Source organism: Oxyura jamaicensis, chromosome 3 (assembly GCF_011077185.1).
Source record: "Oxyura jamaicensis isolate SHBP4307 breed ruddy duck chromosome 3, BPBGC_Ojam_1.0, whole genome shotgun sequence".
Classification (NCBI taxonomy): domain Eukaryota; kingdom Metazoa; phylum Chordata; class Aves; order Anseriformes; family Anatidae; genus Oxyura; species Oxyura jamaicensis.
Genome location: NC_048895.1, coordinates 7,122,081 through 7,149,129, shown reverse-complemented (window position 1 = coordinate 7,149,129; position 27,049 = coordinate 7,122,081). Strand labels below are relative to the sequence as shown.

Sequence of the window (27,049 nt, the reverse complement as noted above, 5' to 3'; positions counted from 1 at the left end):
TCCAGGATGTGCATGGATATGTGCCAGCCCTGCAAACAGCCAGTGCTTAGTAGCTGAGCTCCACAAAACACAAAACCAGTTTCAGAATTGAGCTGTCTGCTGGACAGGTCACAACCACGTGTGTGGGAGGCTCTATGCCTTGACTTGTAAGCCCAGTAGGTCTCAGGGTATATTTCTAGTTAGCTTTGTGTTTTATTTTTTTCCCTGCAACTACACTAGTGCTCCTTGCAGGTGCTATTTTGTCACTGGCTGGCTATGGACAGATGAAGAGAAGATGAAGTTTGAAAAGAAAGTTTTGGAGCCAACCACACTGTGGTGACAGACTGAATCAGAAGTAGGTTTGTGAAAGCATGAGAAACAAGCAGTGCACGCTTTGCAAGGCAGTCATTTTAAAGCATGAGCAAATTGTCCCTGACTCTACCAGGGGTAAATCTGAAACTACTGGGGTGGAGTTAAATTACTTTTTGGGGTTGCAACATGTTCTCTGTTTTTACAAATAAGGACTGCCTGACTCACTACAAATTATTCTGGTCAAGCATCTATTAGATGAACCAGAAATGCACAGGACACTTTTGACTCATTTTTAGTGATTGCGTGATGGGGAAGAATCAGACATTCTGAAAGTGCCCTATTCCTACTTATTATCTACTAACCTTAACGCATTGAACATAGATGATATCGTATATCACTATTGTCTACAAATCCTGGACTACAAATTGGAAGAGGTTGGTTTAGCAACACCAAAACCTGAATGACAAGGATTTGCAAAATCAGCCCTAGGTTTGAATTATTTTAATCAGAATGGCAATACTGTAGGTGGTAGGTGGGTAAGGTGAGGTGATGGAGGAGCAATATGATAAATACCCGTACTGACAGGGGCAGGTTAGTGATAGCCATATACATTGGGAAGAACAGATCTGAAAAAGCATACCAGAGTGCATTTTCCCAGTTTTAGAGTAAAAGGGGTATTTATTTAATGAGTTATGCAATTATTTAATCACATCAGAAGATTTCTCCATCACAGGTCACTCCTTGGGCACTATGTAAACTGCAACAATTATATCACAACAATTTCTGCTGGTGGAAAAATGAGAGAATAGATATGCTTTATTGGAACAGGAACTTGTTGGTCACAGCAACATCCCCCAAAAGCACAAGCAGCACTACCAGACTGATGCGAATCTGATTTGAAGGAATTTCCCACAGGCACAAGCTGCTATGTCTCAAGCTACATAAGAAAGTAATTTCAGTGGTCTTCATTAAACACAACCTTATCAGTACCGACTCAGGAATCAGAACCCAGAAAATGTCTTCTATTGTGCTGGATTCAAACCAGCATCATGATCTAGTGAATGCAAAATGGTATACTAGGCATATCACTATTAATACACAGGTACACTGTGTAAATGGATACCTTCTATACTTGCCCTATACAAAAATAGGGACATTAAAATTTTTTCCTCTTACTCTTACCTGCTCTGATTTTTTATTTTTACATTGACTACAGCTTGGTTTGACCTGAGAAATGGGATATAACCAAATGTACCTTATCCTACTGAGAATGATTTAAGGCAAAAAAGAAAAAGAGAAAGCTACCTGAACCTTTAAGAGACAAATTAGTTTCTTTTGAAAGTTATTCCTCCCTCATGAACAATTGTATGCAATTGAGGACAACAGGTGTTTTGTTTCAAGATTATATAAATGTTATGGAAAGTAAAATCAAAGATCTTATCAGAAGTGGGGACTTTCACAATATTAGTTGCCTCCGCAGATTCCCACCCTTTTCAAAGTAAATCCCCTCCTTTTCAAATGCTGGTGACCTAGTTTCCTACCTTAACTTGCCACTGCATTTTGGGGACAGGAAACATGAACCACACTCTGCTGGGACAGGCTTTCACAGTCTTACCCACGCTCTTGGACTGAAAGTCACTGACAGCCTACTACTGGATACAAAAAGCTTCAAAATTCACTTCCCTCAGTCCACGTATTTTATTATTGAGCTTTAACACTTCCTTCAGCTTGAATACGGTGGGTAATACCACTGTTCACTCTGCCCAATGAAGTCTTTCAGGTTCTTACACACCAATGACATGTGCTGGTTAAACTGTGAACATCGTCAGCAGTACCTTTTAATACAATTTTTCATTTTCATTTCTGAAACTCAAGGAATAAAGGAAAATATTTGTTTGCTTCAAGATAAACAAAATCTAAGTGAGTAAATTGATAAAAACAGGAAGCCACTGAAAGAAAAAGAACAGATTCCCATAAAAGTCAATTCCATGTACGAACAGCAACCGGGAATCCTAATATGACTTGTCAATGCGAATAAGAACCATTACTCTATGAAAACTATGGTTTGTCAGAGGTACCTTAAGCTGCACAGGGAACAAAACAAGAAACCTAAACGTCCCTGCTACACTGGAAACTTCAGGCCACAAACTCATTCTGGTAAGGTACTTGTCAGAAAAAAAAAAAAAAAATACTGAAACACATACACATTTTTACAAAGGAAGATTAAGTAAGTTGTTACTGGAAGATGAAGAAAGATGTAGTAAGTGTATTACTTTTTCAAGTAGCTCTAGAAAAACTGAATGATCCAGATGGTATCACTGTCACATGGAGCCCACTAGCAGAGCAAAGCCTAAACTTGTTGGATGATACTCAGTGATGAGAGGCAGAGGAGCACATAGCAGTGTTATGCAAATGCCTCATTTACGACTGCGTGCGTATGAAAGATCCCCTAAAGAAGCAGGGTTTGAGGAAACACTTGAAATAAAGGAAAGTGTTCACGTATTCTTAATTTTGCTCTCAGCTCATGGGGCTTCCATACCAGAAAGATACCACAGGTGTCACTGATCCAATAATTTACCCGTGTTACTTACTGATTCTCAGAAAAATGGAGACTGATTTTTAACAAAACTTCCAGTTTAGTTTGGATCTTTACATTTTCTTGGATTTTGTCTACCTTGATAAAAACACAGCTGAAGTCCAACCTGTCTACTGCCAGAGAATGGACAGCAGCATAAATATCTGTACATACATAGCTAACACTATATATTGGAGATCTTTTAGGTTTAAAAGATACCACACAACCCTTATTTACAAGGGTTTACAAGGAAAATTCCTTGTTAACTGTTTCCTAATCTATACTCTGTCCTACCAGAAAGCTGAGATTATGAAATATACATACACACTAATTCTCATTTAATATGACGGCGTTTTTTCCTTAAGTTTCTACCTGGAAACCCTGAACTATAGGAACTTTAGTTCCTTACCATTTCCTCCTAACTGAAAAATGAACCATTTATTTCTCTGTGTGTTCAGTACTGAGTTTAAAATGGGCCCTTGCTTTTATTAAAGCTATGAAGTGGTATAAAAGAAAAGACAAGTATTTATACCTTCTTGAATTTGATACTAGAAATTCCTATTAGGACTTAAAACCTAATGGAAGGATATGAAGGGGATGAAGCTACTTTTGTAATTTAAATGTTGTCACAGGCTTTCTGATCTGCTTTTTAGAAATTGGGTAATCAAATATCAAAAATTGTCAACAAACAAAAAGCCATACAACCAAGTGCAAGGTAGGTATTTAAAGGTAAGCTCCTAACCATGCCCTCCAGAATGAATCATCCTGCAAATGTTCTGTGCAGGCTCCGTCTTGTCTTTTGGTCCAAGACTTAATCACAGGAGAAGGATTTCAAAAAGACAGTAATCCTGCTTGGCTGCTTAAATAGCACTAATGATACATTTGCTCCTGTTACTCATATATATCATCTCCATAAGGAATCATGGTGAGTTAGATAAATAGAGCACTGGAACTACTAGCTGCTCACGTGACAGCCCCATCACAGCCCTGGCAATAAGCCTGGGAGTGGTTAAGGCACAATAATCTGCTTTGTTAAAAAAAAAAAAAAAGTTTTAAATTACCGATTTTATTCTCATCTGCAATCAGCAAGTGAGAAACAGCTTTAAATAATCATTTTGCAGACATTTACATACTTTCCCCTTAATTTGAAGTTACATTCCTTCGAAAAGTCTGACAATAAACATAAGAATGACAGGATGTGCTCAGACAAAAGGCTGTGAGCCTTTTCTCCAGCAGTGGCCAACTCCCACTCTAGCCATTAAAATGCATTGATTTGCAAGGAAGGATAAGACTTTACATTCAAACTGTCATTCTTTTTGCCATATAGAGGGAATACATGCTATTTCTAATTTATTTAGATACCTATTTGTTAGTGTTTTTATTATGATAAAAATAACACTTCTGAGAAGATTAAAACAAATAAAATAGTTTTTTGTTAGTTTGCATGAAATTACTTTCATGAAATTAAATGTTCTGAGTACACCAATTACTTGAGTAGGTGGTTTTCAGTTACTCAAATCCTTCAGCATTCAAAAATTATTGCCTCAGATCAAGTTTTTACTCCTGTAACAGTGGAAAACAGAACTTCGTACTTTTTCTGTCCAAATTGGTTCCCTAGTCAAATGCTAAAAACTCTAGTCAAATGAAAAATGGACTTTTTCTGCATATGTAAGAGAGTGCTGCTGACAAAAAGCGATTTTAATTTAATTACGCCCATGGTCAGTTTTGTCAGGTATGGTGGGTGCAGGTCTCACTTGTATCCTCCCTTGACACCTCAGACAGCTAATGCAGCATCTTTTCCTGTGACTTCAGTAAGCTTAACCTTGCCATTCCCAGATGCCCTCAGAACACACTTACCATTGTACACAAATGCTTTTATCATTCCTCCCAGCCTGTCCCTCTGACCAAGAAGGTCCTCATTCTACATCTCCACCTCCTCTGAACATTCCTGAAGAAATCCACTTATACTTAACTTTTCACCCTCAAAATCCTTCAGGGACTACTTCCATCACATATGCCACGTGGAAAAGAAAATTCCTTCACCTCTAAGCAGACCACGATGCCAGAATCTTTTGCCATCTACAGATAGCCACTTTCACACATTCACTGAAGCTACTGCTCTAAGACGACGTGCTCCAAGTATATGTGCCCCACTTTCTTGTTGGTCTCCCAAGTCTCCTCCCTTAATCTCTTTTTAACCTTTGTGTCCTCAGAAAGGCTGAAGACAGATGGGTTACTAACCTTACGAACACAGCTTCCTTGGTTCCTTATACTCTACCCTTATCATAACGTCTAACTTTATAGAAATCTGAATATGCACACATTCCTGATTCGAGTCAGATTTGTATAGTGATTTGCTAATCCACAGGTCCAGCGTTAATGATTGTACAACAATAGTCATAGGCACATTAGCAATAATACTAATTACATAAAATAGTGATAAGCAACTAGTATTAGATGCACTGTGCCACATGAAAGGTCCCCTTAGCCCATCACTTTTCATCTGACAGTCATCTTGTACCAATGTCTGGGGATTAACGAAAACAGGAAAAGCATATACATACATGCATATACATATAAAAATAGCATCCCAGCTTCTAACTAATCTCAGCAAAAGGATATCCTTAAATAACAGTTCTGGTATTTTTTGTAGCTGTCAATGATCTTTGCTCTTTACATAGCCTGTGTCTCCTGGAATTCAATGAACTGTTAAGTTTTGGCATCTAAAACCTTATTTGCAATGAGTTCCTCAGGTCTGCAAGACCCCTGGTTGAAGAGCTGCCTCCTGTATTTAGATGGAAATCTGCCAACTTCATACAAACTCCTGTAAGTCTTGTAGTGGAAGAGAAACAACAGCCATCTGTCCACTCTTCCATGTCACACATCATTTTGAGGACTTCTGTCATTTCCCCCCCCAGGCTCTTTCCAAGCCTAATGCCTGGCATTTCTGACAGCTGAAGACAGTTAGCTCAGTAGTTCTTTACCCAGAAACTGCTTGAGACCTTTGATGATACTTTTTGCCCTTTTCTGACTTGTTCCAGTTCTGCTGAATGTTTTTGACCAAAATTGTGCAAAAGTACTTAAGATGACAGCAAACTATGCTTTTATGTAGTAGCATATGGAGGTTCTATGGTTAACTTTCTGTTCACTTCCTAATTATTTCTAGTATTTGGTTTGCTTTCTGACCATCAAATAAGCAGCTAATGCTTTCACAGAACTACTACTTATAAGCTTAAGCTCTTGTTCCTAAGATAGTTTGCTTGGGCTAAAAAAAAGAAAAAAATATTTTTCTTTCAGATTGCAAGTCCCACAAAAGCCTCAGGAATGTGCCTTAAATGACACTGTTATGCTAAGAAAGTGATTTATTATTATTATAATTAAAAAAGAACGCAGGATTAAAAATGGTGAAAAAAGACTAGGATCTTCTTATGTAGAGCAGATCTAGAAGGTCAGATGCTATTTTTATCAGGTTCCTAATAATTGTACTTAATCAGGAATGTCTGTTCAAGTGATCTAGGGATTATTATTATAGAGAAAACATGAGCAGGGCTTCACAGTTCTCACTGAAGTTAATTTCTGAACTATGTTTAGACACAGTTTGAAGTTACTTTTCTGAGACAATAACTGTTTTACATTCACTACATTTCCTTAATAAAATAGTGTTTTGTAAATATAAAAATGGTATGTTAAAATTTTCATATTAACTTATTCTGAGAACAAACTGCCTGCAACAACTTTCTGATGTGACAACATTCCATAATCTGCACAGATAGGAAAGGGGGAGTTTAGACCACAGAAGACAGTTTTACCATCATGTATTCTTTCAAACATCACTCAGAATCATTGTGTTTCTTTTCTTTCCCTTTTTTTATTTTTTATTTAATTTTTTATTTTCCCCTCTCTCCGAAATCTTCTCAAAGTAGTGGAATGATCCTTATAAAAAGAAATCTATCACTGCTTTGAAAGAGATCTTGGTAAAGCCCTGAGCATGCCAGACCCTTAAATGCATGTAAGCAGAACAGCAGATTTAAAGCCAATTAGCTTGAAATTACTAATATGTTTAAGTGCTTCCTTGAGTTAGGATAGTCAATTTATAGTGTACAGGCTCCTATGGATCACTGTATTCATACTTCACACACCACTTTAGTTATTTTTGTGTGGCCAAGTTTTGAAATGTTATCTGCCCAAGAACAAAATCATTCTGTTCTATTTTGCTAAGATGAAGATGGCACTTAACTAAAGAATAAACCTTTCGGAGAGCAGACCCTTCCCTTTCTTCTAAAAGAGTATGCATATATTATAAAACAAACAAACAAAGACATTTAGACAGAACTTTTCAAATCTGCTTGAATGTGAAGGAGAAGCAGCACACGTGGGGGGGGGGGGAGGCTATCCACACTGGTAAGAAGCAGCTATATTCCTTAAGTTGTTTTATAAATTTATTGGAGATAGACAGGTTCCAGCAGAGCCAGGGCCACTGAAGTAACCATTGTGCAGAACTGCACTGCACAGCAGCTTTTGTCTCTCCACTGACCACAGAAGCACGGGACCTCTGCTATCTGCCTGGGAGAAAATGCTATGACTGCTCCTCTATGTGACTTAAGCCGGGTCTTAACACCATGCTTCTCTATTTTAATGAATCCTCTCATCACATCTGCTCCCTAAAATTCACTTCAGGATTATTGACCAGGAATTCAGATAAAGTCCTAGAAATCTGCACACTGTGGCTGTTGAAACAGACTAGATGGAGATAAGCAGTAACATCTAAAAGACACTTAAGATGTGCTGCACAAGGACATGGTTTAGCAAGGACTTGAAGCGTTAGGCGGATGGTTGGGCTTGATGACCTTAAAGGTCTTTTTCAACAGAAATGATTCTATGACTTAATATTTGAAGACAGTTTTTTTTATTTTATTTTTTATTTTTAAAAAAAGTAAGCTAAAAGTCATTGCAAGTCTTCAAAATCAAGGAATTCCAAAAGCAAAAGATAAAGAACAACAAACAGCAGACATATTCTTTGAAGTACTGAAAACAATCCAAAACATTCTCAGACAAAATAGAATTCAAGGCAAAAAGACACATAGAAATGTTCCTTGAATACCTTAGATGACTAGTAGTGGTGACAACTTTCAAGCATGCATGCAATTCAGGTTAAACAATATATTGCAGTCACCACATGGGTCACCTACAAAAAGAAAGTAGGGTCAATCTGTAAACCCTCTCAGTGTGTTGCAAATGACAATTTTATTACTGAAAATCAAACCATGATGACAAGATAAGTAATGACTTTTTTTTTTTGGTCTGGAAATGAGACTTAAAATAAAAGAAAGAAATAAGAAAGTTTTTGTTTTTCATGAGAGTTTGGGAGGAAAAAAATTGCTTTGAGAGATACAAAATGCAAAAGAAAAATCAGGTTGTTGGATAAAAAAAAAAGTCTATAAAGGACTTCTCCATGTTGTGAAGCCTACTGTTCTCTTTTGAGAGCTCCCAAGGAAGTTAAAGCCTAAAGGGAAACCTCCTCCTGAGTTTTGTGGATGGAAATTGCTTTCTCTGAAATGCAGGCTGATTGCACTATTGGAAATGCATAATTATATCCATGGTTAATAATGGTTTATTAAAAGGATTTGTATAAAAATATAGGATTGAAGATAACACCACATGCAGCCTAGAAAGTGAAAACATTTATTTCTTAAAGGACACATCAACTCAAAAAAGTGAGATGGAACCTTCCTAAATCTCTTCCTTACATGCACACTGGAAATTTTTACTTTTCTAAAAAACTGTAATATTTTTAGAGTAATATTTAAGAGTAATATTTTCTCCTTTGAAAAAAAATCCTTACATGATAATAAAATACCACTGTTAGTACTCAAAAAAGTACTTGTTGATATGATTAAAATTCCCTAAGTTTCCAGTTCCTTCAAGATACCTGTACAAAAAATCATATAGTTACAGAAACTTTGGTGGCAATCTAGCTGTTTACTCACCCATTTCTTGTCTGGTACTGCAGATTCCTGTTCCATACTTTTGTAACTCTTTGGTTACGGTTTTCAAAGCATTAGGTTCTGTTTCTGCAAAGCCGAGGTAGTTATAAGAACCCATATTGATTACATTCTTGATAGTTCTTCCTGTAAACCTACAAATCAAAGCAAATTTTAAAGAATGCTGTAACCCTCCCATGCACATTAAACAAAAACAAAAGAAAAAAATTCCCATGCTTTGTTCCACTGTCAGGTTCATATTTGGAATTGACAGTCCTTATATCATTAACATCTTACACGTTTTTCCAGCCTTTCCCTTTTTTGTCAGGTCAAATGGCAATTTCAATAACCAAAACCCAACCAACAAAACAAAACAAAAAAATCATTGCTAGTGTAGCCAACCTACAAATTGTCTACATGGTAGATTTTCATATCATTTAACTCAATAACAGTTGTGATATACTGAAATCTTCAAGTTGTAAAGTACTTAAAACTCACTGCTAGAGACTCACTATGCAAGTTAGAAAGAGCACTTATGCAATGCAAGAAATTATTATTTAAATCCTAACCAAGGGATACAACAAACTTAGTTGCAATATTCTGATTAAAGATTTATTATAAATGAAGCATAAGCTGTTTTACTTGTGCTGACATAGCAAAACAAATCTCACTTCTGATAGAGTTCAGTGCCTTGTACATTGCATTGCTATACAATATTCAGAAGAAAGGGGACAGATCGTCAGAACTGTATTGATTTTGGAAAAAAAGTGCTAATGGATATATCTAGGATTTAGGTATTATGGGATAGATGCACCTTTCTGAGCTTTGCAGATGTATCGGGATCAATTCTTAAGAAGCTGACACCTGCAGAGTGTAAGCTGACTCACCTAAATGTCCAGTTGTAATCATCTGTAACACGTTCCATGAGGTCAAACTGCGGCCCTGGGACACTGCAAATTGGACGATTCCAGTTATCACGTATTCTCATATAGAGGTTTCTGGTGTAAAAGTTCTCAAAATCTTGATAAAGTGGCACAAAATCCTGGTTTGAAAACATGTACAGGGTTATGTCGCTAGGAAAATCTCTGCTAAGGAACCCAAGTCATTCCCATTACAAAGGAAAAACCAATTCATTAGTAAACAGAGGGTTACAACAACCACATGTTCCTATGTCACAACTCCAATCAGCAAATATATTTAATTACCTTGAACTATTAAAACAAACAAACAAACAAACAAAAACTTCATATGGTCCACAAGTTGGCCTAATTCTTCACTCCAATATTTGGAATGTTCGAAATGAAGTCATGATACTCTCGCTTGGAGAATCCAAATGTTTCAAATTGAACATTTTGCTATGTGCAGAGCAGATTGAAAACAGAGAAATATCTCACTGTATTTCATTAAATGTTGGCTATGTTAGGTTAAAATTAGTCCAGATGGTCTGGGCATTATTGGTCTAGACTGGACATGCAGACAGTTATGACAATGAGTTTGTCTGATGATTAGTTTCTATCTATGGATTTCAACTTGAAAATTAAACTAAAAGAAAGGTACAGAATCAAAGCAAAGTTTTATATGAAACAGAAATACAGCCGTGTTAGACATTGGATACAATGCACTGGTAAAATAGCATGGCATGTAGTTACATAAGTAGAAGACTGGAGAATTAACTGAGCATGTTAATTCTCTGCATGTAAATACATGGTGGATAGTCTCAAGATTTAATTAGCACGTCTGAAACCAAAATAGTGCATGAATGGCCAAAATAAGTGAATTGAAAAAGATATTCCAAGAGAATGCTCATATAAAGATTGCACCAGTATATTTCATTTGGCAGTGCATGCATCTTTGAGAAGCCAAATCAGAAAACATTATTTTGGGAATTTTATTTGTAAGAGGAACAGTAACACTATGTACATTTTCCTCCATTATGCCAGGTGCTATAATAAGTCACAGTTCAAACTGCACAGAGGAGGTGGAGCAGCAAAAAATCTAAATGAAGTTAGAACGCAATTAATCTTGTTGAGGTGCAAATTTTACATAAGACTACGCAGACTGAAAATGTTTCTAGGTCAGGACTCACAAAAATTCAGTCCCCATTAGCTTTGTGTTGGGACAATGATTCCTGAGTGCTTTGTGACCAGCAGTTGGACAAACATAAGTGAGCAATCACAAAGATGTTAGTTCTTCCTATTGCTAGAAAGGACAAGGTAAGACAACCAGATAGCACAAAGAAAGATGGGGGTTGAAGAGATATAGAGAGATGATATAGTTAACAATAAGGGGTTTCTGAGTTTTTTTTCTGTGAATTGACCTAAGACATTGAGATTCTATTCTGCTGACAGTATTCTGACAGTCTTAGAACAAGATAAGAAAATTATGATTTTTTAAAATATATGTATATATGTGCATATTCATACAGATGTGTTTAATGATACTGCAGTGTGTCTCATTCCTCTCATCCCTAACACAGTGCTCTTCTCTAAGATGAAAGATGTCTTACTTGTTACTTTGGTAGGTTATTCTATGTAACTTGCAAGCAGGGAAAAACTTAACTGTGGATACATACATACATTTTTATACGTACTTTTTGTTGTTCTCTCTCTTCAGCAATGTTACGTTTTTCTAGTCCCCAGGCTCTCATAAAATCCCGCAGGTAGCCAAATATTGTGCCCACTCCAAAACCCACGAAAGTAAGAACTGCAACATACATTGGTGCCTGTTCAAAGTGCTCAATAAATGTTTTTTTGTAGAGAGTTCCATTTGATACACCATTCTTCTGAAAATACAGAACAGAAACTTGTGGTTAATAACACTTAAGCTGATCAAAGTTTATACCAAAACCTTAAACCTTGAAGTAAATCTTTTCCTCTAATATACAACAAAGCAGGAGAGGCATTTAGACCTCTCACCATATCAGATAATGCAATTTATACTTGAAGGAGAGGGCTTCTAACACTACTAGTGGTACTGATCACTGCAGATACATTCAATTTTCTCTCCTCTCCACCAATGTCTTCAATTGCAGGCGTCTTCAGAACCACTCCCTTGTCTATTTTGAAACACTGGAAACTTATGAAAGACTGGCAACATATTATTGTTTAATTGGACAATTATTTCAAAGGTGATTAAATGCAAACCACAATACTCTGCTCTTGCAAGACCAAACTATAAAAAGGGAAGGGCGGCATTGAAAACTCACCTACACTTGGCCTGATGCTGCTTCTGAAAGGCTTGTGTAACCTGCTACAGCAGCTAACCCATAAACAGGAAATCCTGCCTAAAACAGGGCACCTTCACCATACTGTTCTTCAGATCTGAGGAAGTACCAAACACAGCAACGATCCCAGCCTTCCATTTCTGTTCCAATTTCAAAAATGCTTTTAATTATACTTTGTTACCTCTTCCATACTTCTAAGGGTATTACAAAACAACAAAAAAAGAATCAAAAGGCAATACACACAGACAAATGCACACTCTTTGTTTGCTGGAATTTGTCATGCTATTATGACTGACTCCTAGAAATTTACAACCATGTGTGGACAAAATTACTTTGTCTCTAGAATATTCTAAAACTTTGGCAGTTCTCAAGTGAAATAAGCTCAAGTTTTCAACTGCAATCTTTTCAGACCAACCTATATTCAGAATGTTTATCAGATTGTTCTTAGAAATAGAAGTGACCCCTTATTTCCACAAAATATGACAGCATTTTCCCATTACTTTCTAGTAATGTCCAACTTGCCAATTCAAAAAATAATAAAAAATATAATCCTTCTGTTAAAAAGGACCATTTTTGAGCATATTCTAAAGGAAAGTCTACAACCATATGAAGAAATAGCATTAATCCATTACTGCCTGTGGGATGGATGAGCCAAAATAAAAGATTATTTATGCAATGCAGCAAGCTGAAATACAGTAATTATATTAAGAACAACCACAAATTCACTGCACTTGCTAGACCTAGCATACTGCATCAAGCTACCTTTTTCTTCAGAAGATTTTGATTTCAATTGTAACTTGCTGTCCCATCTTGGATTTACAGTGTTTTCCCAAAAGGAAAAAAAAATGCAGGATACAGGATAGAATGTAAAGATTTTGTAGAAACATAAAAAAGGAAAAAAAAAATGAGGGTCATGGTGAACAGAAATTCATCTAGACTTTGGAAGGACTTACTACCCTGTGAGGGAGAAGGAACACAGAGCTGTTTCTCCCTGTGTGAGTGTAGACCTCTGAAGCAATTCTGCATAGGCACCTCTACCTAAAGCTAATTATTCTTTTAGGCCAATCCATTTACCATGAAAAACATTCTATGAGAGTGAGTTAAACACCTGGTCAAGTCATATTTCAGGTAAGCCACAAGAGCTGTGTGTACACTACGACACAATGCTCTATTCCATCAAGGACTAGGCTAAGCCCCATTACCTTATGTTTGCCACAGGCTAAGAGCATACTTATGGTCATCTATGGCAATTCCATTGACGTTGTAGTTTGGCAAGCTGTGGTGATGTGATAATGAACCGTAGTCCAGAGGAGAGAATGAGCATGATGTTTAGCAATTTTATTAATAAACACTTTACAGTTATATATTTTATTTGTAAAGGAGCAGAGAAGCTTTGGCTTATATCGGAGTCCTGCATTGCAAAACTCTCTTCTGCAACAAAATGCTCTGTGTTCAGCTGCTCCTGGTTTATACAGTCAGTATGGCGTATATATTTAAAGACGTAACCACCATCACCTTCAATTCTTAATACAAACAGCTAGTAGCAAATGGCACATCAACAGGAGTAAAACACTGAACACGACGTCAAATGGTGACCCACATTTTCTAAAACATGACAGTCTATGAACGATGAAAATCAACAGTCTTCAAATAGCACAAGGTCAGTACAAGTCTGGGAAAACAAATTCAGAAAAAGTGACATCTCATCTAAAAACTAAAGCGGGGAAAACAGAGGGTATTTCATCCATCGCTGTAATCCCAGAAAAAAATTAAAATAAAAAAAGGAGAGTGCAAGCATTGGAATAACCTAAGTAAGTGGATTTGCTGCTTCCAGAGATTACATTATTGGGATGCTTTTGTGCAGCACTTCAAATCCAGGGACTGGGGTAAAGGTAGGACTGACCAAACATGACGTTCAACACTTTAAGTGTTCAACACTTTAAGTCATCCTAAATGGTCAGTGGATGAATACTGAATTGGCATGTTGCATGTTACTCTTAGATTTTTATATGTTATCATAAAGAAAGATGAATCAGAGACAGTGAATTTAAAGCACCTAGACCACAAAGGCCAATGCAGGTGGGTTGTTGCTGGCACCACAGTCCAATACAACATCTCTTACAAATGCCTGCAGTGATTCAGAGACCACTAGTTACACACTGGGTGTTCTGCTGATTTGTACACTTTCAACTATACTACTATCCCTAAGAATATCTGTAGAAAACAGGAGCTTTCTAGCGCCCTGCCTGTACCAGTCCAAGCAGATAAGGCAAAGATTCTAGAAGCAAAAATAGGGAATGATGCTTTCTTGAGTATATTCTCCTAACTTCCAACAATTTGTGGCTTGGATGTTTCATGAACCTAAGACTCTGTCAACACATTTAATTAATTGCATCATCAAGGGAAAACTATGAATTTGTTCACTTTTGAACCCACAAATAGTGTGGATATGAACTGTGAATTTCAATAATCAATTTCATCTTTAAAAAAAATATATATTTCTTTATTATATAATTTTTAAATTTCACTTGATAATTTACTTTCTGACACTGCCCTCTAGGCAATTTTTCTTTTCGAGAAATTATGCTGTCATTCTCTTTACTCAAATGATTTCTGCTTCTCCACTTGTCCTTTACAAACTGAAGAATCTTAATCTATTTAAGACTACATTAGTCTCTTTCTTTTTGCATAGGAAAAACATGAACGATCTATGTTATAATGTTCAACTTTCTCTTCACTCTGCCTAGTTCAATAATACGTTTTTGTAATGCAGGGAAAGGGAATTAAAATTACAGACAATACTGGAGGACACAGTGTCAATTTACACATCAGGAAATGATGCTTTGGCTTGTTTTCTGTTGCTTTTGTCAAGATCTATGACATTCTATCTGCCTTTTTCAACAGTTCACAGTTCTAGAAATATCCCTAGTGATTACAGTATATTCTTCCTTAGCTGCAATAAACACCTTTTTTAGAGCACACTGCTATTTTTTGCATTTTAGGATCATTTTCCTCTTCCAATGTATAGCTTTTTATTTAGTGATATGTAATTTTTTCTACCATTTTATCGAATGTTACTATGAGAACTCTCTGCGATTGTTATTATCCAGAATTAATCTTCCACTACCCTGAAAAATTTTGTACTGTCAACAGATATTATCACCTATTTCTCGTCACCCCTTTTTTCCCAGACTGTTGGTAAAAATTGTGAAAGCACAGCTCCAGTCCCTGCAGGACTTCATTCTCTGCACCTCCTTGGTCACCTTCTCAAAATTTGTATCTTATTTATAACCCTCCATTTCTGTGGTGAAAATGCCAATTTAAGCAGCAGCCCAGAGTTATTCTGAAGCTTTATTTTTGTATTCTTTTACAAATTTTGAGTAAATATGCTTTGCGATATGCTAATCCACGTTTTCTTGGCTTGTTTAAAAAATTCTGCCAGTATTCCAAATCAAAATAGTCACTCACTAGTCTGCTACAGAGAAAGGGTACTTTCTAGGCACAAATGCAAGGAATCCACCAATGCAAGTTATAAAGACACTCAAAACAGAGAGGCTATAGATGAAATTCAAAATGAACAGATATTTTACCACTAAGATTGACAAATCTAGATTTCATCAGCTTCACAGTAACCAACAGCACAATCAGAATTATAATATGCAACTTCCTTGTACTGAGTTTATTTAGTTTACCAGAACACACCACCTTTTGCTCTCTTGCAACCGAAGATCATACTAGCAGCTCCAGCTCATAACTCTGTGTGCAGCACACAGTTATACAGAATGTCGACAGATTTGGCAGCAGCTTTAAACCACAGTTGCAAAGTGGTTTCCAGTAAGATACTCACAGCAAGAGAATTCCTGAGAAAGATTTTAATGCCAATGAAGTCAACAGGAGCGATGCCAATACCGTCAATAAAACTAGCTTTAAATGCAACACACCTTATATCCCCATATTCTGCAGTTAGCAAAATGATTTTGAAACATTTTCTATCTTTTCTATCATGAATATCATCCTCTTAACCCCTTCAGGTTTAAAATGGAGAAATCAACACTAACAACAAATCTAACAATGCTATTAGAATCACGTAAACTAATCTGAAGTCTAAGCACGTTTCTGGCAACACTTTTAAGAGGAAGAGTTACAAAACATGAGAATTCCCTTAGGAAAGAAAAAAATAAAATATATCTATGCACTAGGGTGAATAGTACTTAAATATTTGTTTATACTACCCGGAAAGTGAGGAAAGACATTTTCATTTCATTTAGGTCCTGCCGCCTCTGGGAGAGTGCGAGTCAACATGAGCCAGAATCATGTCGAAGTGGAGAGCTAGGATTGAACATCATGGGCATAGTGTGACACTACTGAATTTGTGTGCTGGCTTTGACTAATTTACTGGCAAAGACGTAACCACTTACACCAGAATAAGTTAGGAATAAACCCATGTGACTGGAACTGTGAGGACCCAAGTGCTCATGTTTCCACACAAGTTTGTTCTGTAGAGGTACCATATGCTGTGAAGAAATCCAGAAATTGTAACCTGCTTTTTGAAACCCCTCTCAAAAAATTAAAAAAAAAAAAAAAAGTGTGCCCTGCTATGGTCACTTCCAATACAGCAGTAGTAGGTACAGATAGCTATATCCTTGAAGCAAAACTAGTAGGAGAATAAAAAAAGTCTGTATTTTAATATAAGTTCTCCACAACAAATTAAAAACTGATCCAGAAACAGATGAAACTATTTTACTCTCACTCACTTTGAGAAGAAAGTTTAATCTATTTCTGGATCAGATGTTATCACATTGTTGCATAAAACCTATATAAAAAAAGGCAATGCAAGCTGAGTGATCCATATAAAACTTCTGTGACAGACATGAATATGAAAGGTATAGATGTTGAAAACCATGAACCGAATGATAGCTACATTTGTTCAGTACCTGCCAGATGTCAGAAACCCACTGACATCCTGAGCAAACTGTGACAGTGCATTACTACAGCCAAGAACTGATGGGAGCACAGACTGATAATCACTGATGCACTATATGGTTGCTTGCAGATGGTTTGGTTCTAAACAGATATTTCCTTCCTAACATTGGGAAAAAAGTCTGGGGAAAGACTCTAAATGCAGGTGATTTTAGATGTTCTAGGATGTGTGAGACAACCACATGGTGATGGCAGGCAGGACACAGGACCTATAGAGGCTTGTACCCTCCTGGAGCAGAAGATGAAGATGGGATAATACAGTGTCACATTTCAGCCACAAGAAGGGTATGGTCAGCCTGGACTCCACCCAGAGCTTGCCACTGGATAGTCAGACTTTGAAGTTGCTGGTGTGCAACTCTGTATCCTAAGAACATTGTCACGAGAAGACTGGGTCTCAAAGAATAAAACTGTTCTATATAAGCCTACCATAACTACTGCTTTCTCCCAGAAACACCATACTTCAGCATCCATTAGAGACTGTAGGATTCTTAATGATTGCATGCAGTCCTCAGGAAAAGAAAAACAGATTATGAAGATCAGAAGTTTCCTATAATGAATATAATATTGACAGATTGACATCACTTCACAAGTCTCTTCAGTTATTGGCAATGATATCCTTTACTGTAAGCATGTTGCTTCTTCTCTGTTACAATATATTTCAGTATTTAGGGGTTCAGGTATTTAAAAAAACAATCAAAAAATGGCTACATGAGTTCATAGCTTACTGAGCTATACAAACAAGCCTTAAGTTAAAAATAATTGTGAAACATGTCTAGAAGGTGCTAAAATGAAGGCCACAGCCTCTTAAATGTGATCAAGTCACAAGAAAGTGTAATCTTCACACAACACAAACTGTAAATAGAAACCAACCAAAAAAAAGCAAAAACCGCTTTTGTTATTACTCCTGTGTCTGCAGAATCCTTGTTTAGACTGGTTATTGATTTCCACTGAAATTTTGAGAAAAAAATACACCTGGTAGTGAAGCAATTGCTAAAGATGGAGCAAAATGTCCAGGACTGTCCAAAAGACGTAGGAAATTTAACACACCTTCACAGTAACTTGGGAATCCATGTGTTAATGAACTTACTAGAGATTTAGAATCTAACAACTCAGAAACTGAAAAGTTTGCTCCCTGTAAGCAGTATGAGCTGCTGCTTGTTCTGGTCTGCTACTTTGTGCTTATATGAAGCTTGGATCCTTTCACCTTACTTTTCATATTCACCAGTGAAATCACTTTAAAAACCAACCAACCAACAACCAACCAACTGCAATCAAAATCTAATGACCGAGAACTTCCAGCTTCCTTGCACAAATTCATGACAGCATACTATCGGGAGAATAAAATAAAATAAAGGTGAGAAGATGGGGTCTTCACTTCCCACACTTGCACCACTTTCTCAGTTAAGCACAAGTAGAACTCCAAGACATTCACCTTGCGATAAATTCTTACAGCAACAATTAATGGAATCCTGCAATGACAACTATAACATGAGTACTACAGATCTACCTCAGTGAACGACAAGATCATTCAACATATACTGTTAAGTAGAAAACATTGTTATAAAATTAAAAAAAAATCCTTACTACAGAGATTTTGGACTAAGTGGTTTGCTGTGAAGAACACTTGTTCCATATTCATTTTACAATTCCCTTTCTATCAGATATATTGTCTGTAGTAAGAACAATAATTACATGAAGAATACATGCTACTTAACATTAGAATAAAATCTCATAGCGTATTAATACTCAAAGTGACTTCAAACTTTTCTCAACAAAACAAATTGGAATTTCACCTTCTGTGTCACTAGTTACCTCCCCTAGAACACTATCACAGATTAGAGCTAGTATTGGTCACCATGGAGCATTTTAAAAACAGCTTCCTTGTACAGTATAACGAATAAAAAGAGATAAAGTAAAACTTTTGAATGCAACATAGGAATCTGGAAGACAAAGAATTCTTACTCATAAGGTTCAGAAAGAAAAGAAATTGGCAGAAGTCTAGAAACAACAGTCATAAAAGGTCTAAACTAGAGCAGAGATGGACTTGGAAGGTGAATGTTTCATCATCTTACTTTATAAGTTTTTATGCAGACATCCTTATTGAAGTAGCATCTTAGCCTGGTGTGTCGGGATATGTATTTCCATCCCTGCACACAGTTCAGGCACTGTACATTCTGGCATCAATGAACAGTTATTTGCAACTACTAAGTAAACTGTCTGTGTGCAGTTTCCCAAAATCTATGGATCCGCACATTTTCATCTGTTATGAATTTAGTCCAGTAAGTCGAATTACACATTGCACAATGGTCGTACTATAGTATTTGTCAAAAGAAAAGCCACATACATATCTTTATAGCAGAGAAGTTTACATACATGTACACAGACTTGGGACACACATGAAGAATTTCTTTGGAGAGTTTTTATGCCAGTAACAAACCATGAAAACACAATGTGATGATGGGAACAAGGAGCAGGATATGAATCTGAGAAAACACTGCTTTGAGCTGTCGGTTTCTGAAATTGCTGTATAAACAGATAAAATCCAGTACCAACTAAGACACATTAAACAGTACACGGAAAAAAAAAACACACACTACATTTTTCTAATGACTTTATGTCTGTACATTACAAGCAATAGCAAGAAATATTAAAATGATAAAGGAGTATGTAAAAGGCCTGATGCAGCTATTACTCTGCTTGCCATTGCTGCTGGAGAATTCAAAGTGGGCTCAATATAACTAGGGAGGGATGAAGGCAAAGATGAAGTTTAATAATTTTAAATTACTAGAGACATAACAGTGAAGTTCACTAACCAGGGAGATACTTACACATACCAGAAGGTATTTCCTAACCTTACAGCAATTACAGAGTAGAAAGCCAGACACGTTGAATCAGACAAAAGAACGAGATGAGACGCCTAGGTTAGAGGAATTCTGGCATAGTTCCTAGCGTCGAGTTGCAGCAAGTGTTTGCTATTATTTCCAAAGCTCATAGTGAACTACAAGAGTCACCCTGCCTGGCCACATCAGGATCTCTCCCTATCATTCATATCCCATGGCTTTGGCTTTAAGGATGAATGACAGAAAACAACAACAACAAAAAAAACAAGGGTCAAAGGTGGTACTACTTGAAAGGGTTTCCATTTATGTGCAATACTAATAGTGATCTACTAACATGAAATTTCTTTCACAAATGATTTATCATTTAGGAAGTCATTCAGTGGAGTCTCTACACATTTTTGTGACTGAAAAGGTAGCTGAATAGAAAGATACTTGATGTTATCTAACCACACTGTTAGTGATTTTGCCCAGTAGCTCTATGCTAAAAATCTATGTGAAACAATCCACCAGCTCAGCTTCCCACATACTGACTTTGTAAAAAACACCAGAAAGTGATTTAACTATCATCACATTACTCTCTCCACAAAATTCTTTTGTGAGGAGAACATTACAGGTGAACAGACAGATCACAGAATTGTAGGGGTTGGAAAGGACCTCAAGAGATCATAAGGTCCAACCCCCAAATGCTGTGCAGTAACTTGCATGACTGGATCAGTGCTGGATCCCAGTGCTTTCCCATTATAAACTACAGTGGCTTCAAACAGGGCCAGGATTCTGTACAGGAGACAAAAAGAAACAGCGTAATAATGAGACTCATTTTCTATCAGAATGGATGTGTCCCTGGACTTACCATGCCAAATACGCAACAAGGCTCAAACTTAATGTGTTAAAGCTTCAGAAAGTCTCAGGCCACCCTTAGCTCCCAAGATGACAGAACCAGTTTTGATGAAGACTTCTGGAAGGCACCAAATACTGGGTCCTATCATTAACACAATTTACAGCATTCACATTTCCTACCTCTAAGTTGTATCATTAGACTAATTTGCACATTAGTCCACTTATTTTGGATGCAATGCACAGGTTAAGTTTGAAACGTGCTCTGCAAGACATTCCTGTTATCGCAAGGAGTTATCTATCATATCTCAGAAAAGTGAAGATAGAAAATCAACTCCAGTTTTCTTAATGCAATCAGACAATTTTCTTAATGAAATCAGACAAATTTTACTATTTATGCCATATCTTCCAAGGTAATTAATGTCTTCTATAATGGTATTTAACTACGAATCTCCTAGCATACCATGGACTAAGAAGAAAGAGAGAGATGAAATACCAGAATTGAAAAGTTAGAGATTTAATGATGGGGAAAAACAGATTTTCTCAAGAACAAAAAGAGGCAATCAGGATGTGTTGCTAACTTCGCAGGGTTAACTTTGTAGGTCTAACTTTACAGGGTTCAGTAGGAAAACAAAGAAAAACAGGTAGACAATGTCCTTTTGTGAGCCAGAATAGGATTCAAAAGTAGCATCCAAAGGAGCTCTAGTTAAAAAAAAAAAAAAAAGTTTCAAAATAACCTTTTTGTTTTTATAATAAAAAACCAGAGCTTTAGGATAGAAGAATTTAAGGAAGATGAGATACAACTATTACTAAAGGTGGCTATAGTCTCACATTATATCACAAAGTGAAAAAAGTTGAGAAAATGAATAGCTTGACACCTTAAAACACAAGAGAAACTGTCTTAAGCAACACAAAAGGAATTCATTTAAACAATAGTTAGGCAACTTGGCAGCAGTGCTCATGGTATAATTAAACTGGGATGGATCATACCAAAGCCAGCATCAGAACTGGCATACATGATCACATCAGTGTACCATTTAATATAACAACATGACATGAGGATAGATAGGTTGCAGTCCAAGTTATGTTGCAAGAAGCCCAGAAGAAGTTTATAGAGTAACCTGGATCCACTGACTAGTGAGATCTTATTGAAAGTCTGGCATTTTCTTTCAAAACTCCTATCTTGTTTTTAAAATAATACTAGTACCTACCATAAAAAAATTCAACTTGCTATATTCCACATGGATACTTAAACTGAAACAAAGTTTATAGGAATGGCTTCCACCATTTCAAGTATGCAAGCAGGAGTCTGTTTACTCCTTTGCATACTTTTAATATACTTCCTAAATTAAATTGTTCCAAATTACTTATTACACTTGCCCCCCCCCCCCCCCCCCCCCACATCCTGTGATAGCCTCTTGATTTCTTTGCAAAAGTAGTGACTAGAATCAACTGTGCACCACAATCTGGCCTTAAGTGTCATGATTAAACAATCTGGCTTGTGCTATTGCAAAGGCACCCACACGTACTTTTTTTTTCTTCCCTGATCAGGGCTGCCCAGATACAGCATGTATAGAAAACAGGCTTATTTTTATTAGTCAGCACTTGAATAAATTGTGAACAACACCAAAGGTGGATTGCAGTTCAAATTCATTGCTAACAAACTCAAATCAGTACATTTTTCAAAAAATAAATAAATCTGAACAAAATGGTATACAATACCAGTCCCAATGTAATTGATTTTTTTCTTAGAGGCTGCAAGCCTAAGCATCAAGCATTGCTATAAAATATCTGGGAGGAAAAATGATCTAGAAAACAATTAAACACTTGAGTACCACTGCATAAAAAATGGATTGATATTGTAAGCAATACAGAAAAAACAATATAATTATAGGAAGCTTACACAAGTTCTTCATATGTTTCTTTCAAGACTACAGTAAGAAATCCCATCAAAAAAAGAATTCCTAACTAATTAAGATATGACCATGATATGGTACAACTCAGTACTACAAAAACGGAAACAAACATTTCTGTAGACTATGGAGAATATTCTGTAGGATAAAATGTGTATTTCAGAGAAACATCAACCTCTTAAATGGAGGTGGTTTTCCAACCCCCCCCCCCCCCCCCTTTTTTTTTAAATAAGAGACAGAACTAGGGAAAAAACTGTGAAGTTTACATTAGCACTGATTATATTTAAATCCTGCAGTTCATAGCACAAAAGTAGTGAGAAGAAACATACCATAATAAATTCTACACTTGCAGCTTCTCATAAGGTACAAATACTTTGGTTACATACTGAAAAGTTGAGTGAGACAGCTAAATATGAGAAGGTAAGCAATTAAAATATCTTAATAGAGGTATCTGAGCAATAAATGATATAAAATTATCACAGTACTACAAGAAGTCTAAGAGAGAAACTTGATACGATTCTGCAGAATCTTTACATCCATTTAAGGCACAAATACAGTCTGATATTTCTTTTACGCTTGTGCCCTAATGCAGAAAAGCTGTGTATTTTCACAGATTACAATGAATTGCTTTCTTCAGCTTTTTTTTTTTAGAAGGAAAAAAAAAAACAGCAGAAACAGTAACATCTTTCTCTATTTTTTTTTTTTTATTCTTTTTTAAATATTAAGAAAAGGTGATTTCAATCTGTTATGACTGAGTAATGTCCACCTCTATACTTGTGAGGAACTCACAGGACTCCTCCAGGATCTGAGAGGTGGTACAATAAGTCCTCCAAGATGCACTCTATTCACACTAATTTCAATTTCTTCCCGGTATAATTGGAAAAGATGATCCATTCCTTGATGACTGCTTAATGCCTATTTAATTGTAATGACATTCATTAACCATTATTAAATTGGCTAACTCAATCTTAGAGCTCATAGTGAAATGTATTCTACTTCAATTACTTAAAGATTAATGAAAAATAACCTAGAAATAAATTGTACATGATTATTTTCAGTATATCATGCAATAAAGTTATTTTTATAAGCTGTTCTAGTAATTATGCAACACTGAAAATCAGAATGGCTTGCATTCTCTCATCTAAACCTCCCTCCTCTACATTTGCAGAAATTATTCTTAAATAAATGCTCTCCTCAGGTTTTATAGAAGTCTAGATATATACAACAAGGGAAGTCCTCATCCCAACATGTGGTACTAATTTTCATTAGCAAATATACATCTAGCCAGAGGCAAACAGCTGGGAGTTGTGGTTCTTGGCTGAAGAGAGAAGGATTTGGAAGAACACCAGAAATTCAAGAGACAGAAGTCAGGTGTAAGCACACTGAAAGAAAGGAGTGACAGAAGCAGGTTTTGTTTGGTTCAAAGGAAGGTGCCTTTTCAAATGCATGACAAGCAGCAAAAACTCATCTGAATTAGCTTTTGGATGTGAAAAATTTAAAACTTTTCTAAGAAAACAGTGGGTTATGTTATCATGTTGCCCCTCTGTTTGCAAGTACCCCTCTAAGAGCTTTTGAATTCATAGACCAATTTCAACCTGACAAAAGAATTGAGGTCTTCCATGACATAAGCTTTTCTGAAAGCTTCAGGAAAATCTGACCCTGATAATTTAACTGATCCAAATCCACACACAGAAGGAAAGACAGCAGTAGCTCATCTCTTTGGCTGTTCTTGGAGTAAATTACACATAGACATGTAACGACCCACCAGTCAGCACCTGTACAGAATATGCCAAGCCTTGGTCAGTGCTTGCTCTTGCCTATCTGGAAAGTGAGAGACATGGCAGTCGACTTGCAATTTTCTGGAGTAGAAGTTTCTGGACATGCAAGATGAATAGTTCTATCACTCATAGGAAAACAAAACAAAGAAAAAACACAAAAAACAGTTGTGGACACTTCACAAGCCTCTCTCTGTTACCTCTAACATTATTTCTTCTTCCCCTGTTGAGGTGGGGCAAATTAAAAAATAATACTGGAAACATTACTTGGAAGTAGCTTAAGTAGACATTAGGGCATCATAACTTGAAGTTTTCATTTATACTGATCATAAGATCATAAAAAGGTAGAAATCAAGGGACTTAGGAGAAGCAGGAAATGGAACAACAGAATAACAGATTTCAGGAGACCACAACCGTACTCAGAAACAGCATGCAACTCCATAGGAAGGGATATTAAAATGGATTGTTAAAAAAAAACATCCTTCAAGAAAATGATGTTAAGGACAAAAGGACAAAGCACTCTAATGTTACAAAGCACTATACAGGTCTCTGCTGAAGTCCTCCATCCAGCTTTGGGCAATATGGAAGGGAGATTTGAACCAACTGTAGAGATCTGGGAAGAGAAAGATAAAGACTGGAAAGAAAGTTATGAGAAAAGAATGAAAGAATTTGAATTGTTTAGTCTAAAGGGAAGAGAAAGGCCTGAGGACTGGTGGTTTTAGAGTCTTAAAACATATAACGGGTAACTGTAAGAGGAAGGGAATGAATTATGTGGCGGACAAGATACAACACTGTTAAATGATAGCCAAGGTGGCCTAAATTAGGCATGAGAAAGAACTTTCTACTGATAAAAGCAGTCAAACATTAAGTTAGATCAGGTTAGGTTCATCAGTTAGTTTTACCTTACGTTCAAAAACCTCACTGTGACATGGAATGCAGAACAGGAAAGAATGAATACTCGGAAAATAGCCAATATATTTTCCACAGAGTCAAATACAAGCAGAGATAACTGTCAAGCCATGGATGCTAGAAGAAGGAAGTGAATATACAGTTTCTGTTTAAAACTAAAATAAATTAAAATGACTCTGGCTCTTGGCAACTCTGTATTTGGAAAATTTAAATGTGTCCAGCACACTTTACAGATCAGCAAAGAAAGTTAAACCTAAGACTGTAGGGATTTATTTTGTGGGCACAAAACACCTGTTACCTCTATCGCAAGAACACTTTCACACACACAAAAAAGGTTGATTAAAGGTGTATATAATAATTAAAAAAATTGGTCAAAGTAAAATTTCACACAGAAGATAAATAAATCTTTCCTTGAAAACAGTTTAGGAAATGATAGAAGCTGAACGTGATCTGCAGAAGTTTAAGATTTTAACAAAAGCTACTATGCTTTGATGTAGCATTCCAAAACCATCTTCCTGCATCCTGTATCTAAAGTCAGTGTCATTTTTCCCCTTAGCTTAAAAACTTAGATTTCTAAAATGTCCCCTTAAAATTAACATGAACACTGGAACTCATGAGAAGAAAAAATCAGCTACAAACTGAGTAATTCCTTCATCCTGACTGTGTTACATAAACAAGTAACTCACTTTAAAGGGATGTCAAGATTTTGCATAAATTGGTTATAAATCCTATAAAAGACCATATATGATTCATATTTACAAGATTAGTAAAAAAAGGTGTACTGTAGTGAAAAACAAAATTTGTACTGCAAAAAAAATATTGCAAACCTGAATACAAGATTAAGGCCATACTCTCCAGTAGTGGTTTTGACAAATGTATTCGTGCAACGAGGCAGATAAGACAATGACAAAAAAGCAGGTGTTTCAGCTGTAGTGGAGACAGGTGTAGCATTTGTTCTGGCTTTAGTTCATCCAGTAAATCCTGTGTCAGGGTGAACTTTATACTTTCATCGTACCATCTAACAGAGAATAATATCATTTACTTCTGATTAATGTCCACATGTGCAAAGTAGTTCGATCTCAATATTATGTCCCAAGACACAGAATTAATAAAGCTCAGTTACAGTGGGGAAAAAAAATAATTATCTGAGGTCTCACACATAACCTCCTCACAAAATCTAAGGAGATGCTCTTCTAAGTATTTGGATGTATCAGACACAGCGCTTTATAGTGAGTTCTGAAACAATACTATCACACTCTGATAACTGCTTCTCCTTTTATATTGCTTCCTGTTCCATGGGGTAAAAAAGCTCTGTAAACCCCCTCGTTCTCACGAAATTAATTGTCCTAAGCTAAATTAAGAATTTTTATGTGCCTGACATCTCACAGACTAATGGAGTAACTTCAGTCTGTGTAAAAGATCAATAGATACAAAATCAAGAATGAAAAGAGGGACATGTAGAAAAACCATCATAATTCAAGAATATAGTCCCACGTCTGGGGAACTATTCATAGCAGATAGTATGGTTGTCTTTTTTTTTCACCCCCCTCCCCCCCCCCGCCACCCGGATCAAAGCTACTCTCTTGAAGCATAACAGTTGCTGAAAGATAACACATGTAATAAAACACTATTTGCAGTACCTTTATGTTGTGTGTTCCCTCCCTCCCCTCCCCATTCTGCTCAGCTGGAGGAAGCTTGAATAAAACTCAGGCAGAACTGCCCAACAGC

General features: G+C 36.4%; 1 protein-coding gene across 17 annotated transcripts in view; it reads right to left on the bottom strand.

Annotated features, from left to right (window-relative positions):
- Positions 1-27,049, bottom strand: part of SPTLC3 (serine palmitoyltransferase long chain base subunit 3) — a 115,319-nt gene that overhangs the window by 44,006 nt on the left and 44,264 nt on the right. For 16 of the 17 annotated variants that reach the window (XM_035322741.1, XM_035322743.1, XM_035322739.1 and 13 more), the window contains 3 exons: positions 11,438-11,629; positions 9,735-9,889; positions 8,854-9,002 (listed from right to left, as the gene is read on the bottom strand). In XM_035322741.1, the coding sequence (XP_035178632.1) occupies positions 8,854-9,002; positions 9,735-9,889; positions 11,438-11,629 (496 nt within the window). The remainder of the gene's footprint in view (positions 1-8,853; positions 9,003-9,734; positions 9,890-11,437; positions 11,630-27,049) is intronic. The other variant, XM_035322755.1, reaches the window with a different exon arrangement.